Below are 17,513 nucleotides of genomic sequence, written 5' to 3' on the forward strand. Positions count from 1 at the left end.
ACAAAATGGTAAAATTCCTAGAAACATACACATGACTAAGACAATCATGAAGAAATAGAAAATCTGAATATACCTATGACCAGTGAGAAGACTGAATAGCAATCCAATATCTCCTAATGAAGAAAAGCCAAGGACTAGATGGCTTCATTGGTAAAGTCTAGCAAATGATTTTAGATCTTTATTCTTTTCTAGCACTATAGGCATTTAAAGCTAGAAGTCTCTCACTAAAAACATGTTTAGCTGTTTCAAAAACTTTGTTTTTGTTTTTATTAAAAATACATTGTAGGCAAGGTGTGGTGGCTTATGCCTGTAATCCTAGCATTTGGCGAGACTGAGATAGGGGCATTGCTTGAGGCCAGAAGTTTGAGATCAGCCTGATTAATATAGCCAGATCCCATATTTATTTTTAAGAAGTAAAATTTAAAAATACATTATAATTTCTCTTATAATGTATTCTTTGATACATGGAGTATTTAGCAATGTGTTGAATAATTTCAAAATATTTTTGAATTTCCCAAATTTCCTCAGTTTTTAATTTCTAATTTAATTTCATTGTGGTCAGAGAATTTACTTAGCATGACTTACTTTTTAAAACTATTACAATTTGCCATACGGTCTAGTATATTATTTAGTTTAGAAAATGTTGCATGTTGAGTATATATTTTATTATCAGTTGAGGGTTCAATAAATATCAGTTAAGTCAGACTAGTTGGTAGTGTTGTTTAAATCTTCTATACCCTTGAAGATTTTCTGTCTAGTGGTTAAAATTTTTGAGAATAGAGTGTTGAAATCTTCAACTTCTATTGTTGAAATGTCATTTTTCTCCCTTCAGTTTTGTCAGTTTCTTTCATGTATGTAGTCTCCTGTTTTTAGGAACATATATGTTCATTGTAGTTTTATTTTTCTGATTAACTCACCGTTTTGTCATGAAAAAATGTCCTTCTTTTCCTCTAGTAACATTTTAAAAGTCTATTTTGTCTGACGGAAATATTAACCTTTCCTGTTCTCTTCTGATCACCATTTGTTTGGTATCTATTTGAATCTTTTTCCATCCTTTTGTTTTCCATGTTTTCAGCTTAAAAAAAACCTAACATACATCTTAGCTTCAAAAATCTAATTGAGATTGTTACTAATATAATATCAACAGTCACCAGGCTTGGTGACTCACACCTGTAATCCCAACACTCTGGGAGGCCGAGGTGGGAGGATTGCCTGAGGCCAGGAGTTCAAGACCAGCCTGGGCAATATAGTGAGACTCTGTCTCCACAAAAAATTAGAAATAAAATTTTAATCAAAATAAATTAAATAATATCAATAGTATATAGAAAGTTTGCTGCAATATAGATCCCTTCCTCCCCTTTTGTGCTATCATAGTAACACAAATGTAACACAAATGACAACTTTATACATTATGAACAAAACAATATAATTGTATGGTTTTATGCAGTTATCTTTAATCAGTTAAATTAAGAGGGTAAATATATATTATTTTTTATTTACCTATGTAATGACTTTAATCACTGTTCATTGTTTCTTTGTGTGGATTCAAGTTACCATCTGGTGTTACCTTTCATCCTAAAGAACTTTAATATTTCTGATTAGCAAAGTCTGCTAGCAACAAATGCTTTCAGTCTTTATCTGCAGTTCTCTTGAAGTGTGTTCACATTCTTGTATAGTAAGTGTATGGGTGTGTGCGTGTGAGTGATCAACTTTGCAAAGAGTTTGGCCATTATTTTTCAAGAATTATTCCTTATGATCCATAAATAAAATGTTCGAATGTTATATAATTTCTTTTCTTTTTTACTAGACATTCTACTCCTTTATATAATTTCAATTATCCTAGTATTCATACATTTTCAAATTTTTACTACTTTGGACAGTATATTATATAGTGAGCTGTTATTGATTTCTAATTTAATTCCATTTTTCTCAAAGAACATACTTTGTATGACTTGGGTATTGAGCCAGAATAGGGTCTATGCTGCTAAGTGTCCCCTGTGCACATAAGATGAATTTTATTCTTTGAGAAGAGTGTTTCACAAGTGTAAATGAGATCAAGCAGGTTGATATGTTGTAGCATGTATTTGGGTCTGATTTAAAAAAAAATAATCCAACCTGACAATCTTTTTAAGTTAAGGTGTTTAAACCAGTTACATTTAATGTGATCATTGATAGAGTTAAGATTATTATCTTGCTGTTTTCTGTCACAGTTGGGAATGAAAAGACATTTTGCTCTTTATTATTCCATGTTTCCTCCTTATGTAGCATAGCACAGTACAAAAATGATTTTGAAAGTTCAATATTGCTAGATTACCACAGTGAAATCGGGCTCTTCCTACAACAAACAAGCCCCCATTTGCATTTGTTTAGACTATTTTAAGAAAATGTGTTAATTATTCATCCTTGAAGATAAGGCAAGTAATTTTCTGTGTACTTTTATCCGTTTTCATGCCGTCCTGAATCACATTTTTTCTGTCTAGATAGCAGGAACATTGTCTTGAAGAATCCAGTACATTTGTTTCTGAAATCTCTCAATTAAACCACACTTCCTCTTCTAGTACAAAATCAACCATTTCTTTAGTTCAAGCTTTTCAAATTTATCCTAAGTCCCTTTCAAATAGTACAAGGTGGAAGCCTATGTTGGGATCTGAGTCAAAGCAGCTACATCTTGACATAATTTAACTTTGAACTCTTCTTTAAAAGTTCTGCTCATTTGCATTCTACTCCATGGAGAGAAAAGGTAATTTACACTGACGCACCAAGAAGAGCAACTCTCCTCACAGATGGGGATCCTCGCCCGTAGCAGCAACCTGTGCACCCCACGGTCTGGAACTCCCACAAATCCATTAGGCTCGGCTCTTTTAAGAGCCATCGACTTATGGTGCGATCCACCTGAATAGCGCTCAAGGCTTTTGAGGCTCTTTCTGTTCAGGACTGTATTTCCCAGAGGCCACCGCACCGGAATTAACGGTTCCACTTCCGGTCACCAGGGGTCGACGACGTAGTGGGGTAAGGTCTTCCTGTCCTAGGAAGAAATCGGTGGCTGCGGGAGGTCTCTGCGGACTGGGACTCGATCCTGACAGACCCGGCAGTATGGGTGGGTGAGAGGGAGGCCCTCAGAGGGGGAACCTGGGGCGCAGACGGGATCTGCCGGATCCCCAGGCGCGCGTGTGCGCGGGAAGCAGAGGAGAGAAGCTTGTGCGATCATGAGTGACGGAGAGGACTGTGTGTGTTCATGAGGCCCTGTGCACAGGACCGGAAGGGCGTGTGGACGCAGCGCGTTTTGCTGGGGCTGTGTGAGTGTCACTGTTCTGGTGGCTCTAGGCTCCTGCTGCTTCCTCTGTCTTTCCCCTTCACAGCTGCGGAGGCTGCAGCAGAGGAATGGCCCCAGCAGGGAGGTCAGACATTGAGCCGAGAATGAAGCTTTCCACAAGAAAGCGCAGATCGGGGCTTGGGATGGGAATCTGAGAGCTGAAAGTGCCTCTTGAGGGTCCCCCCAGAAGGGCAGCTACATGTTAAGTACCCAGCGTCCCTCAGAGCTCTGTCCCCAGGAACCAGCTTTGAACTCGGACCGATTCCTCCTCCTTTTATCTCCTTCTCATTTCGTAAGAAGTGAGGGAAGTTGTGGCCCTGGAGAGTGCTTTCAAACTTAGTCTGCGCTCCAAGAAAAGCCTGGAGCCTCACGCTTGCCATATCTTTTCCCAGTCGTGCAATTATCCAAAAGAAGGACCGGAAGGAGGATGATAGTGTTGTTTCACACTTAGAAGTCAACAGTGAGTTTGTGCTTTGTATTTAAGATTTGTATTTTTTATTTTAGAATATAGAAGTTCCAGTGAATTTCAGGAGAATATGCAAATTGATTCTTGCTCCCTCCCATCTTGTTGCCTCCCAGCGAGTCCCCCCCCCCCCCCCGCGCCAACTTTCCACTTAATATTTACAGAACCATTTGGCAAATCGTTCACACTTTCCTGTGCGCTCTCTTCTTCTAAGCTGGTATAAAAATAGACCTCCAGATGTTTACATTAAAGCTTTATTTTAGACTCTGCTTTGGTAAGATTAGTCTATGGAATCACACACCAGGTATCTGATTGTCTTTACAGGCCTCCTTTTCAAAGCAGGGAAGAATGGAGATGGTTGGGTGATTTCCATTCCTCTGTGAGGCTTTCAGGAGTTAGAAAGTGATTGCCATGTTGGCCAGGGTGGCCTTGAACTCCAGAACTCAGGTGATCTGCCCTTGGAAAGTGCTGGGATTACAGATGTGAGCCACTGCTCCAGGCCTATATAAACATTCTTTAGATTCCACTGATGAGTAAGATCATGTGTCTTTCTGTGCCTTGCTTACTTCACTTAATATGATGTTCTCCATGTTCATCTGTGTTGTTGCGAATGACAGAATTTCCCTTTTTATGGCTAAATACTGTTCCATTGTGTATAAATGCCTGCATATATACCACATTTTCTTTATCCAGTCATTCACTGATAGACACTTAGATTGATTCCATATCTTGGCTATTGTGAATAGTGCTGAAATAAACATGGGTGTGCAGATGTCACTTTGACATGGATTTCATTTCCTTTGGATATATATTCAGTAGTGGGATTGCTGAATCATATGGTAGTTTTATTTTTTTAATTTTTTGAAGAACCTCCATACTGTTTTCCATGATGTCTGTGTCACTTTACTTTCTCACAGGGTTCAAGCATTCCCTTTTCTCTACATTCTCACAAACACTTAACTTTTGTCTTTCCAATAGCCACCCCTACACACATGAGGTGATATCTTATTGTAGTTTAATTTTCATTTCCCTGATGATTAATGAAGTTGAGCATTTTTTCATATACTGTTTGCCATTTATATGTCTTCTGTTTGCCATTTATATGTCTTCTTTTGTGATGTGTTTATCAGGTCCTTTGCCCATTTTTAAATTGGGTTGGTTTCTTGCTGTTGAGCTGTTTGAGTTCCTCACATATTTTGGATATTAACCCCATATCAGATATATGGTTGCAAGTATTTTCTCTCATTCTGTAGATTATCTCTTCACTTTGTTGTGCAGAAGCTTTTTTAGCTTGATGTAATTTCATTTGTCTATATTTGCTTTTGTTGCCTGTGTTTTTGACATCTTTTCCAAAAAGAAAAATCATTACCCAGATCAATGCCATGAAGCTTTTCCCATGCATTTTTGTCTATTTGTTTCATAGTTTGGGTTCTTACATTTAAGTCTTTAACCCATTTAGAGTTGATTTTTGTATAATGGTTTGAGATAAGGGTCTAATTTCATTCTTCTGTGTATGACTAGTTTTCACAATGGTATGTATCAAAGAGACTGTCTTTTCCTTATTGTATGTTCTTGGCACCTGTCTCAAAAATCAGTTGGTTATAAATGTATGGATTTATTCTGGGACTCTCTATTCTGTTCTGTTGGTCTATGTGTCAGTACCATGCTGTTTTGGTTACTATAGCTTTGTAGTATATATTTAAGTCAGGTAATTTGTTTGGTGCCTCCAACTTTGTTCTTTTTGCTCCAGATTGTTTTGGCTATTTGGGGTTCTTTGTGGTTCTATACAAATTTTTGCATTTTTTTTTCTATTTCTGTAAAGAATGTAGGACTGAAATTCTTAACCTGAGTTCCTGTAACTCCACTTATTATCTTGGGGACCACAAGCTCTTGAAATAAAATATTGAAGCATTATAGAAATTAATAAATGTGGGTTTCAGAGGAAGGAATAATATGTCATTTCATAAGACTATTGAAAGAGTGTGTGACCCATGAGGTTTGGATCCATTGGTCTAGAAAGAACATTGGTTCTCAGCTGGGGTGATGTTTAGAAACTTTTGGTTGTCATACTGTGGGGGAAAGTGCTACTTAGATCCAGTAAACAGAGGTCAGGGATATTGCTGAACATTGTACCATGCACAGGGTAGCTCTCCTCACAGCCCCAACAAAGAATTGTCAGTAGTGCCTAGGGTGAGAGAAACCTTAGTCTAGAATCAAAAGACTGTGATACCTGGAATGACACTGTAAATAATCTTATATAAACTAAGTGTTATGGAAATCACTAAGCAAATCATACTAGACTTAAGTGATAGAGTGTTATGTGTATAGATACATATATGTGTATGTATCTATACATGTGAATATAATTATATATTCCAAGTTAATGCCTGTGCATAGTCACACTTATGAAGTACTTTTAAGCAAAAAGAAGAAAATTGGGGCTATGATACAGAGATAAATACTGTTAGCATGCATACACTTGTCTAAATTTTTTTTGTATTGATATCTATTAGACTTTTTAAAAATATTTTTATATGCATATATTTTACAAATGTAATCATATTGTCTATCCTATTTTGTAACCTGATTTTTCTGTTAGTTGTATGTCTTGAACATTTAATGATTACTTCATATTCTATTACATGGATGTTCTGAACTGTACTTAACCAGCTGGCTTTTGCTGAACTCAGAACGCTGACCACTGGTCATGAAATTCCTTCTATATCCTTTCCAGCTTTCATGCCTTGCCCCACTGCACCCAGTCCTGACTTCACAAAAAGGTTCTGGTTTGGATAATGTGATCCCTTCTCAGCTCTGAAAAGTGGGACTAGGGCAGGAGGATTGCTTACAGCAGGATCAGAGGCCCAGTCCTAGGCCAAGGTAGGTATCCTAAGAGTAGAGGACTGGTTGGAAGCCTTCCTGCAGGAGTGTCTTTTGAGCAACTTCAAGACAGAAATGCCTGTGCTGTGCATTCATACTTGTGCCGCAGGTTCCCTGGAATTTAGGCGAGAGCTTAGTTTCATCCACACTCCACCTGTTCACTGCCAGTTTATTTGTGAGAGGGTGTGTTCAGAGAAAAGGGGAGTGATGGGAGAGGGTTGGAAGTGTGTGTGTTAGCAGGGGTAGTTGAGAAATAGGATTGAAGGATAAAATAGTTATTTGCTTCAGTGCTTTGGGAGCATTGAGACACAGCCTGACTTACAGCCTTTTTGTTGTTGTTTTCCAGGAGAGAAGCCCAAGGAAGATTAACCAATTTTGAAATTCTAAAAACATGGTCCATGTAAGTTGGTATTTCTCTCTTCTTGAAGTATGGTGATTTTCAGGTTAGGTGACTGTTATTATCTAACCTGAAACTTCTTACCTAAGGATCCACTATTTTACACCCCAGTTTGTCCCATTACAGTGAAGGTTGGGACCAAAAATAAAGGTCAGTGCTCTTCCTATTTGTACCTCTGTTTTCCTACTGGCTTTGATGTTTTCTTGGAGCAGGTTATTCAGTCTGTGCTCGGAACTCAGTCCTTGGTCAGGAAGAATGTTGGAACATTAGATAAGTCGGTCCCCACAGGAAAACATGGTCTTGTGGATTTGATAAGTTACAAATGATTGTCGCATTTGACCACACTTGGGAACACCTTGAAACTTCTCCACCGACTGGGGCTTTCCAGGTAGCTAAGGTAGAATTCCATAGTGAGTGGCCTCAGTCTGCAAGTGTGACAAGGTGATCTGCTTTATGAGCCTTTTAGGAAAGTGATCAGTGAGGACAGTGGGCAGTAACAGGGAGAAGATTATTCAGGGCACAAGTGGTTGGTGATTACAAATTCTCTGAATTGGGAAAAACCTTAGAGACTGACCATCTTAAATATACAAATAGAAAAAAATGATTAAATCTAATATGTCAGTTATTATTGAATTTTATGCAGCTTACAAAAATCATTTGTCATGACAAGAAAAATAGTTTTATCATCTGATACTATAATGAGATGAGGATTAAGGGCATTCCTCAATTTTATGCAACCTACCTTTTTTTTTTTTTTTTTTTTTTTGAGACAAGGCCTCACTCTAGCCCAGACCGGAGTGCAGTAGTGTCATCACACTTCTCTACAGTGTTGAAGCCCCAGGCTCAAGTGATACTCCCACCTCAGCTTCCCAAGTAGCTGGGACTATAGGCACATGCCACCATGCCAGTTACTTCTTCTTCTTCTTCTTCTTTTTTTTTTTTTTTTTTTTTTTTTTTTTTTTTTTTCAGGAAATGTGTCTCGTTATGTATGAGAACAGGAGGCTGTTCTCATACTCCTGGGCTCAAGTGGTCCTTCCATCTTGGTCTCCCAAAGTACTGGGATTACAGGCATGAGCCACCATGCCAGGCCAGCAGCAGGATTCTTGAAGAATGTGTAGGCATTCTGAGAATTTTCATATTGCTCCTTTATTGAAGTTTAGTCCCTTCACTTTCTCTCCTTTCATCTTGAAACAACTTTCTTCAGTTTTACCATAATACATGTGTTTGTGGTTTCAGGGATCAGTGACATTCAGGGATGTGGCCATCGACTTCTCTCAGGAGGAGTGGGAGTGCCTGCAGCCTGCTCAGAGGACCTTGTACAGGGATGTGATGCTGGAGAACTACAGCCACCTGATCTCACTGGGTAAGGTCCTCTGCCCCAGTTAATTTAGCATCTGTTCTCTGGAATATCAGCTTTTTTTCACTGTGAATTTCAGGGCTATCTTTTAAGAGGTAGCTGAATTCCTTCTTCTTGTTCCCAAAGGAGTGATTTGAGATTTGTTGGGTTGAAAACAGGCACCTCATTGGAGCCCCTGCAACTTGCCTACTCCACGGTGGCCTCCTCCATTACGTTGGTCCTCTCTGTAATTGCCTCTCTCTCTTCATGACTATGGGACTGAATTTGAAATATTGTATATTCATTGAATGATATTGTTCAAGAACCATAATATCAAACATATTATGTTTGATCTCAGAATTACTGTAGATTTTCTTTGTTTGTTTGTTGGTTTTGTTTTTCTGACCTACCTGTAAGCAGAAGAGTGTCTTGGATTTTTCTATCAAAAGAGCCTCTAATGATTGCTTGAGCCTGGGAGGTCAGTGTTGCAGAGAGCCATGGTGATGCCACTGTACTTCAGGCTGGGCAACAGAGCAAGACACTGTCTCAAAAAAAAAAAAAAAAAAAAAATGCCTCAATGATTTACATATACTGACTGGGTTGACAGAATTAATTTAGCATTAAAGTGAATGCATTCCATTGCCTTCAACAAACATTCCATTACTTGTTTTGTAGTTGAAAGTTTCAGGTCATGAAATGTAGGTTTTTCTGTTGAGTGAATATTCTAAAAATGAGCTGTAAATGTCTAAGGATGCAAAATAAATAACAATAAACACAATAATTGTTAACTTTGTGCTACTTCATATCAGGCAATGTTAGAAGTATTTACGTATATTATCTTATTTAATATTAGAATCAATCCTATAAAACAGGTATTATTATCATCCCTGTTTTACAGTAGGGAAAACTGAAGAACAGAGAGTTCAAGTGACTTGCTTAATGTCAAAGTGTTAGTGGGTGGCATAGACAGGATTTGAACCAGGCAATCAGGCTTGAAGCTTCCTGCTTTCAACTACTAAATTATACCTCCTCTTGAGGGATAAGATTCTATTATGAGTTTAAATGAAAGAAAGTTCTTTTTTTTTTTTTTTAAACATAGTTGATCTCTTACTCAATCCTCTCACTCTTATCTGGAGCCTCTTCTCAATATTGTTTTGACTTGTAATTTATTATAAGTTTAACCAGGTCTCAGAGTTTAAAAAAAAATTCTATTAAGAAAATTCTACATGTATCATTTCTTTTCTGTTAAGCAGGAAGTTCCGTTTCTAAGCCAGATGTGATTACGCTACTAGAGCAAGAGAAAGAGCCCTGGATGGTTGTAAGGAAAGAAACAAGCAGATGGTATACAGGTAAGTGAGAAAAGCAGGCAGGGGGAAGCCATCGTTGTCCCGGACAGCCCATGTGGTCCGAGAGGATTCACATTTGTGAGATGTAGTTTGGAAAACTTAAGACCCAAGGCCTAGGCCGGGCGCGGTGGCTCACGCCTGTAATCCCAGCACTTTGGGAGGCCGAGGCGGGTGGATCACGAGGTCAAGAGATCGAGACCATCCTGGTCAACACGGTGAAACCCCGTCTCTACTAAAAATACAAAATATTAGCTGGGCATGGTGGCGCATGCCTGTAGTCCCGGCTACTCGGGAGGCTGAGGCAGGAGAATTGCCTGAACCCAGGAGGCGGAGGTTGCGGTGAGCCGAGGTCGCGCCATTGCACTCCAGCCTGGGTAACAAGAGCGAAACTCTGTCTCAAAAAAAAAAAAAAAGACCCAAGGCCTGTTGGATAAAAATGGTCAAGACCTGGGAAGGAAATAAAGATCACTGTAGGAGCTGTCCCTAAGGAACTTCATCATTCACTAATCACCTAATTTCTGTTATTTCCTTCCTCTTTTCATGTAGTGAGTTTCCTCTTTCTTTCCCAGCATAAACTTTAAACAGTTTTTAGAATTATATTTTAAGAGACAGCATCTTGTTATGTTGCCCTGGCTGGTCTTGAACTCTTAGCCTTAAGCAGTCTTCCTGCTTCAGCCTCCCAACCAGCTGGGATTCCAGGCATAAGCCCAAACTCCTGGCCCCCAGTGTAAACTCACTTGACCCCTAGTATAAACCTTTAACACGTATTTTGGATCCAGCTATTTTCCAACTCTACTTTTGCATTTAGATTTCTATATGTGTTTTCACTAAGAAATATATTCATATTCAGTAAGTATGTATGGAGTGTCCTATTCCTAGAAGGCACTGTGCTTGGCTTTGTCAATACAGTAATGTATAGGTAATGAACAAGACTGAGAAAGTCACTGCTGTCATGGACTTTACCAGTAGTTGGTGAGACATGCATCAAACAGGTAAGCAAATGAATAGATAAGGAATAGAAAATTGTGCTATAGAGACAAGGCAATAGGAGTGATGGAATGAGATGACAGCACTTGGGTGCTTAGGGTACTTGTGTTGAAGTGGGCATGCTTGCATAGAGATATGAAGTAAGGGTTCAGTTCTCCAGTCAATGTGAGCAGGAAACACAAAGATGGAGTAAGTGATGGAACAGTGGGAAGAGAGGTCTGAGAGTCAGGCCAGGGTCCATATCATATAGGGTTTTGACTGTCATTATGAGGAATGTGGGAAGTTCTCCAAGAGTTATTGATTTATTTTTAATTAATACCCAATGTTTGTACATATTTATGGGATACATGTTGTGTTTTGTTATATGCATAGAAGGTGTAATGATCAACTGTCATGGTATTTGAGATATCTATCCAATCTACAAGAGGAATATTTATCATTTCTATGTGATAGGAACATTTCAAGTCTTCTTCTAGCTATTTTAAAATATACGGTACAATACATAGTTGTTAATTAGAGTCCCTCCACTCTGTTACTGAACATTAGAAGTGATTCCTTCTATTTAACTGTGTATTTGTAACATTAACCAACCCCTCTTCATCCCTTACCCCTCACCCACACACCCTTCCCTGCCTCTGGTTTCTATCATTCTATTCTCTACCTCTGTGAGATCATCTTTTTTTAGCTCCCAGATATGAATGAGAACATGTGATATTTGTTTTTCTGACCTCCAGTTTCCCTCCATGTTGCTGCAAATGACATGATTTAATTTTTTAATGTCTAATATATACACAATAGTATTTTCCATTGTGTATAGTATTCCATTGTGTACATATCACATTTTCTTTGTCTATTTTCTGTTGGTGGACACTTGGGTTGAATCCGTACCTTTGGTATTGTGAATAGTGCTACAATAATCATACAAGTACAGGTATCATTTTGATATACTGATTTCTCTTCCTTTGGATTAATACCTAGTAGTGGGATTGTTGGATCATATGGTAGTTCTATTTTTAGTTTTTTGAGAAATCAGCATGCTGTTTTCCATAGTGATTGTACTAATTTACATCCCACCAACAGTATATAAGAGTTCCCTTTTTCCCTCATGTATATGTTATTTTTTATCTTTTAAATTGTAGCCATTCTGACTGGGGTAAGATGATATTTCAATTGTGATTTCAATTTGCATTTCTCCCTGATGAATAGTGGTGTTGAGCATTTTATCATATTCTCTTGACTGTTTGAATGTCTTATTTTGAGTAATGTCTACTCATATCATTTGCCCACTTTTAATTTGGAGTTTTTTTGCTATTATTTTATTTCCTTGTATATTCTAGATATTAGTCCTTTGTCAGAGAAATAGTTTGCAAATAATTTCACTCATTTGTCTATTCATTCTGTATATAGTTTCCTTTGCTGTGCAGGAGCTTTTTAGTTTAATATAGTCCCATTTGTCTATTTTTGGTTTTGTTGCCTATGCTTTTGCAGTCTTAACCATAAAATTTTTGCCTAGACGAATGTCCTGAAGCATTTCCTTTATGTTTTCTTTTAGTAGCTTTATAGTTGAGTATTATACTTAAGTAAAGTTGAGTTTATAGTTTATAGTTGAGTTTTATAGTTGAATCTTACCCTTAAGTCTTTAATCCATTTTCAGTCAGTTTTTGTATGTGGAGAGAGATTGAGTCTAGTTTCATTCTTTTGCATATAGATATTCAATTTTCCCAGCACCATTTATTATTTTCTAACTTTATTTTAGGTTCAAGGGCTACAAATATGGGTCTGTTATATAGATAATTTGTATGTTGTGGATGTTTGGTGTACATATTATTTCATCACTGAGGTAATAAGCATAGATGTTTTTGGAACTTTGACTTCCCTCCACCTTTCATCCTCAAGTAGGCCCTGATGTCCATTGTTACATTCTTTGTGTTCATGCATACTCTGTTTAGCTCCCATTTGGAAGTAAGAACATGCATTATTTGGTTTTCTGTTTCTTCATTAATTTGCTTAAGATAATGGCCTCCAGCTCCATCCATGCTGCTGCAGAGGATATGATCTTGTTCTTTTTCATGGCTGCATAGTATTCCTTGGTGTGTGTGTATCACATTTTCTTTATCCAGTTAGCTATTGGTGGACATTTAAGTTGATTCCTTGTCTTTGCTATTGTGATTAGTACTGTGATGAATATATGTCTCCATGTGTCTTTTTTTTTTTTTCTTGGTACTTCACTAGCAGGAACCATGTGTCTTTATATTAGAATGATTTTCCTTTTTTGTTTCTTCCTTGTGTGGTTTTGCTTTCATAGTAATGCTGGCCTTATAGAATGAGTTAAGAATTCCCTCCTCTTCAGTTGTTTTTGGAATAGTTTGAGGAGAGTTGGTGTTAGTTCTTTGAGAATTCAGTAGATTAAATTCAGCAATGAAGTCACTGGTCCTGGACTTTTCTTTGTTGGAGGACATTTTATTACTGATTAAATCTCATTACTCATTATTGGTCTTTTTAGGTTTCTTATTCCTTCCTGATTTAGTCTTGGTAGGTCCTGTATGTCCAGACCTTATACATTTCCTCTGGATTTTCCAGTTTCTTAGTGCATAGTTGTTCTTAGTAGACCCTGATGATCTTTTTTATTTCTCTGGTGTCAGTGGTAAAATCTCCTTTTTTCTTTCTGATTTTATTTCTTCTCTTTTCTTCTTGGTTAGTCTAGCTAGTGGTTAATTAATTTTATCCATGGTTTTAAAAAACTACTTTTCATTTCATTTCTCTTTTCTGTTGTTTAGCCTGCGTTTTATTTAGTTCTGCTTTGATATTTCTTTCTACTAATTTTAGGTTTGGTTTGTTCTTGCTCTTGTAGTTCCTTGAAGTGCATCATTAGGTCGTTTATTTGAAATCTTTCTACTTTTTGACATAGGCATTTATTACCATAAATTTTCCTTTTAGCAATGCTTTTACTGTATCCCATAGGTATAGGTTTTGGTATGTTGCATTTTGATTTTCATTTGTTTAAAAAATTTTTTTATTTTCTCCTTAATTTCTTCCTTGATCCAGTGGTTATATAGGAGCATGTTGTTTAATTTCTGTGTAATGTATAGTTTCCAAAGTTTCTCTTGTTAAATGATTTCTAGTTTGATTCCATGTCTGAGAAAAGACAATATAATTTTGGTTTTTAAAAATTTGTTAAGACTTGTTTTGTGTTCTAACATATGGTCTCACTAGAGTACATTGTCTGTGCTAATGAGAAGAATGTGTGCTCTGTAGCTGTTTGATAAAATGTTCAGTAAATGTCTGTTAGGCCCATTTGGTCTAATGTACAGTTTAAATCCAATGTTTCCTTGTTAATTTTCTGTCTAGATGATCTAATTGTGAGAGTGGGGCATTGAAGTCCCCAGCGATTATTGTTCTGGAATATATATCTCTCTGCCTTTTGATCTAATAACATTTGCCTTATATATCTGGGTGTTCAGCTGTTTGGATTATATATATTTAAAATTTTTATATCCTCTTCTTGAATTGATATTTTAATCATTATTTGATGACCTTCTTTGTCTCTTTTTGCTGTTTTTGACTTAAAATCTTTTTTTTTTCTGATATAAAGATAGCTATTCCAACTCACTTTTGGTTTCCATTTGCATGGAGTATCTTTTCTTGTTCCTTTACTTTCAACCCATATATGTCTTTACCAATGAGTTGAGTTTCTTGTAGGCAGCTTATAGTTGGGTCATGTTTTTTCATCCATTCAGCCAGTCTGTATCTTTTAAATGAAAAGTTTAATCCATTGACATTCAATGTAATTACTGATATGTATGTGAGGGCTGATTCTTATTATTTTATTAATTGATTCCTAGTTGTTTTGTATAGCCTTTGCTTCTTTTTTATTTTTTATCATTGCGGTTTGGTTGTTTTCTGTAGGGATAACATTTGAGTCCTTTCTCCTTTTTTGTATGTTTGTTGTGTCCATGGGTTTTATACTTTTATGTGTTTTCATAATGGTAGATATTGTCCTTTTACTTCTAGGTGTAGGACTCTTAAGCATATTTTGTAGGGCTGGTCCAGTGATGATGAATTCCCTCACCTCTTGCTGTCTCGGAAAGACTATTTCTTCTTCATTTATGTTGAATACTTTGCTGAGGATAGTATCCTTGACTGAATTTTTTCTTTCAGCACTGAATATATAATCTCATTCTATCTCATTTCTCTCTGTTGAGAAATCTGCTGTTAGGCTGATGAGAGTTCCCTTGTGAGTGACTAGATGCTCTTCTCTTGCTGTTTTTAGTATTCTCCTTTGTCTTTGACATTTACATTTTGACCATAATGTGCCATGGAGAAGACTTTTTTGTGTTGTATTTATTTGAGTATCTCTGAGCTTCCTGTATCAGGATGTATGCTTCTCTTACTAGAGTTGGAAAGTTTCCCGCTATTATTTCATTAATAGATTTTCTATCCTTTATGTTTTGTCTTCGTCTCTAGGACCTCGGAAATTCAAATATTTTGTTGTTTTATGATGTCTCATATGTCACAGAGGCCTTATCCATTCATTCAGATGTTCTGAGGAAAACATTTATCCTAAGGCTTAAAAGATGAGTTAGGGGCCAGGTGTAGTGACTCACGTCTGTAATTCTAGCACTTTGGGAGGCTGAGGTGGGTGGATCACAAGGTCAGGAGTTCGAAACCAGCATAGCCAATATGGTGAAACCCTGTCTCTACTAAAAATACAAAAATTAGCTGGGCTTTGTGGCGGGCAGCTGTAGTTTCAGCTACTTGGGAGGCTGAGGCAGGACAATTGCTTGAACCCAGGAGGTAGTGAGCTGAGATCATGCCACTGCACTGTAGCCTGGCAATAGATGAGTTGTATGTTTGTTACAAAGAGCCAGGCCAGAGAATTCTTGGAGGATGAAATAGTCTAAGCAAGGAAGAAGATAAGAGAAAGGTTATATCATGTTCTGGTTGCTAAAAGGAGGCAGTGGGTAGAGATCAGTCATAAAGGAGTACAGTGCCCTGATAGGAAGTTTTGTTCTCTGTGTTAAGGATTTGGATTTTATTTTCGGAGTAAAGATAAACCATTCAAAATCAGTTTTAAGTATGATTTGTAAACTTTGGTATAAATCAGAATCATCTGGTAGAGATATTAAAAATACAGCTTTGACTGGGTGTGATGGCTCCCACTGGTGACCCCAGCATGTTGGGAGATCGAGGCAGGAGGAATTGCTTGATGCCAGGAGTTCAAGACTAGCTTGGGTAACATGGCAGGACACCATCTCTACAAGGTAAAAATAAAAAATAAGAATAAAATAAAAATTGGCCAGACTTTGGACTGCAGGAAGACTAAAGAAAAAGAAAAACAAATTATCCAGACATGATGGTATGTGCCTGTTGCCATAGCCACTTGAGAGGCTTAGGCAGGAGGATTGCTTGATTCTGGGAGTTTGAGGCTGCAGTGAGCTATGATCATGCCACTGCACTATAGCTTGTATAATAGAGAGAAACCCTGTCTCTTAAAAAAAAAATACAGGCCGGGTGCAGTGGCTCATGCCTGTAATCCCAACACTGAGAGGCCAGGGCAGGTGGGTCACCTGATGTCAGGAGTTCCTGACCAGCCTGGCCAACATGGTGAAAGCCTATCTTTTCTAAAAATACAAAAATTAGCCGGGCATGGTGGCAGATGCCTATAATCCCAGCTACTCAGGAGCCTTAGGCAGGAGAATCACTTTAACCTGGGAGGTGGAGGTTGCAGTGAGCCGGGATTATGCCATTGTGACAAGAGTGAAACGCCCTCTCAAAAAAAAAGAAAAAAAAAATACATCTTCTCTAGTTAAAAATTCTGATTCTGCACATCTGAGTTGCTTGAATATCAATGTCTGTAATAAGCTTACCAAATGGTTTTGATTCACACCTAAATTTCACAAAATAAACCTTCCCCTTATGCACATCACCATCTTACCTAAACTTTCTTCATTACTGGCACCCTTTTTCTTTTTCAGGTCCATGAAAGTATTATATTTTATACTTAGGCCTTTTGTTTAATGGATTTTGTATGCATGTATGTTATAGGAAAATAAACTATGTTTGTCTTCTTCATTTCTTTCAGATTTGGAATCAAAATGTGGACCTGAGAAAATATCACCAGAAAATGATATTTCTGAAATAAATTTACCAAAACAGGTTATAAGGCAAATAAGTAAAACACTTGGCCTTGAGGCCTTTTATTTTAGAAATGTCTCAGAATATAGATGTAGATTTGAGGGACTACAGGGACATCAAGAAGGATATATCAATATCAATCAGAAGATGATCAACTATGAAGAAATGCCTACTTATCCTCATGCTTCTCTTATTCACAATACACATAAACCATATGAATGTAAGGAATGTGGGAAATACTTTAGTTGTGGTTCACATCTTATTCAGCATCAAAGTATTCATACTGGAGAGAAACCCTATAAATGTAAAGAATGTGGGAAAGCCTTTCAACTTCACATACAACTTACTCAACATCAGAAATCTCATACTGGTGGGAAACCTTTTGAATGTAAGGAATATGGAAAAGCCTTTAATCTTCCCACCCAGCTTAATAGCCATAAGAACATTCACACAGGTGAGAAACTGTTTGAATGTAAGGAATGTGGGAAGTCCTTTAATCGTAGCTCAAACCTTACTCAGCATGAAAGTATTCATGCTGGTGTAAAACCTTATCAGTGTAAGGAGTGTGGGAAAGCCTTTAATCGTGGTTCAAATCTTATTCAGCATCAGAAAATTCATTCCAATGAGAAACCCTTTGTATGTAGGGAATGTGAGAT

General features: G+C 37.4%; 1 protein-coding gene across 11 annotated transcripts in view; it reads left to right on the forward strand.

The window, feature by feature from the left end:
• Window positions 1-2,156: 2,156 nt before the first annotated feature.
• The window catches only part of LOC116530627 (zinc finger protein 780B-like), an 18,374-nt gene continuing 3,017 nt past the window's right edge, over window positions 2,157-17,513 (forward strand). Inside the window, exons 1-7 of one of the 11 annotated variants that reach the window (XM_032248781.1) lie at window positions 2,161-3,097; window positions 3,611-3,773; window positions 6,511-6,656; window positions 7,003-7,056; window positions 8,290-8,416; window positions 9,640-9,738; window positions 16,805-17,501. In XM_032248781.1, coding sequence (XP_032104672.1) covers window positions 7,048-7,056; window positions 8,290-8,416; window positions 9,640-9,738; window positions 16,805-17,501 — 932 coding nt within the window. In that variant the 5' untranslated portion in view covers window positions 2,161-3,097; window positions 3,611-3,773; window positions 6,511-6,656; window positions 7,003-7,047. Of the gene's footprint in view, window positions 3,098-3,610; window positions 3,774-4,100; window positions 4,224-6,510; window positions 6,657-7,002; window positions 7,057-8,289; window positions 8,417-9,639; window positions 9,739-16,804; window positions 17,502-17,513 lie in introns of all 11 variants that reach the window. The other 10 variants (XM_032248776.1, XM_032248775.1, XM_032248782.1 and 7 more) reach the window with 10 other exon arrangements.

Source organism: Sapajus apella, unplaced genomic scaffold, assembly GCF_009761245.1.
Source record: "Sapajus apella isolate SASKATOON/1434 unplaced genomic scaffold, GSC_monkey_1.0 scaffold68, whole genome shotgun sequence".
In the NCBI taxonomy this organism is placed as follows: Eukaryota; Metazoa; Chordata; class Mammalia; order Primates; family Cebidae; genus Sapajus; species Sapajus apella.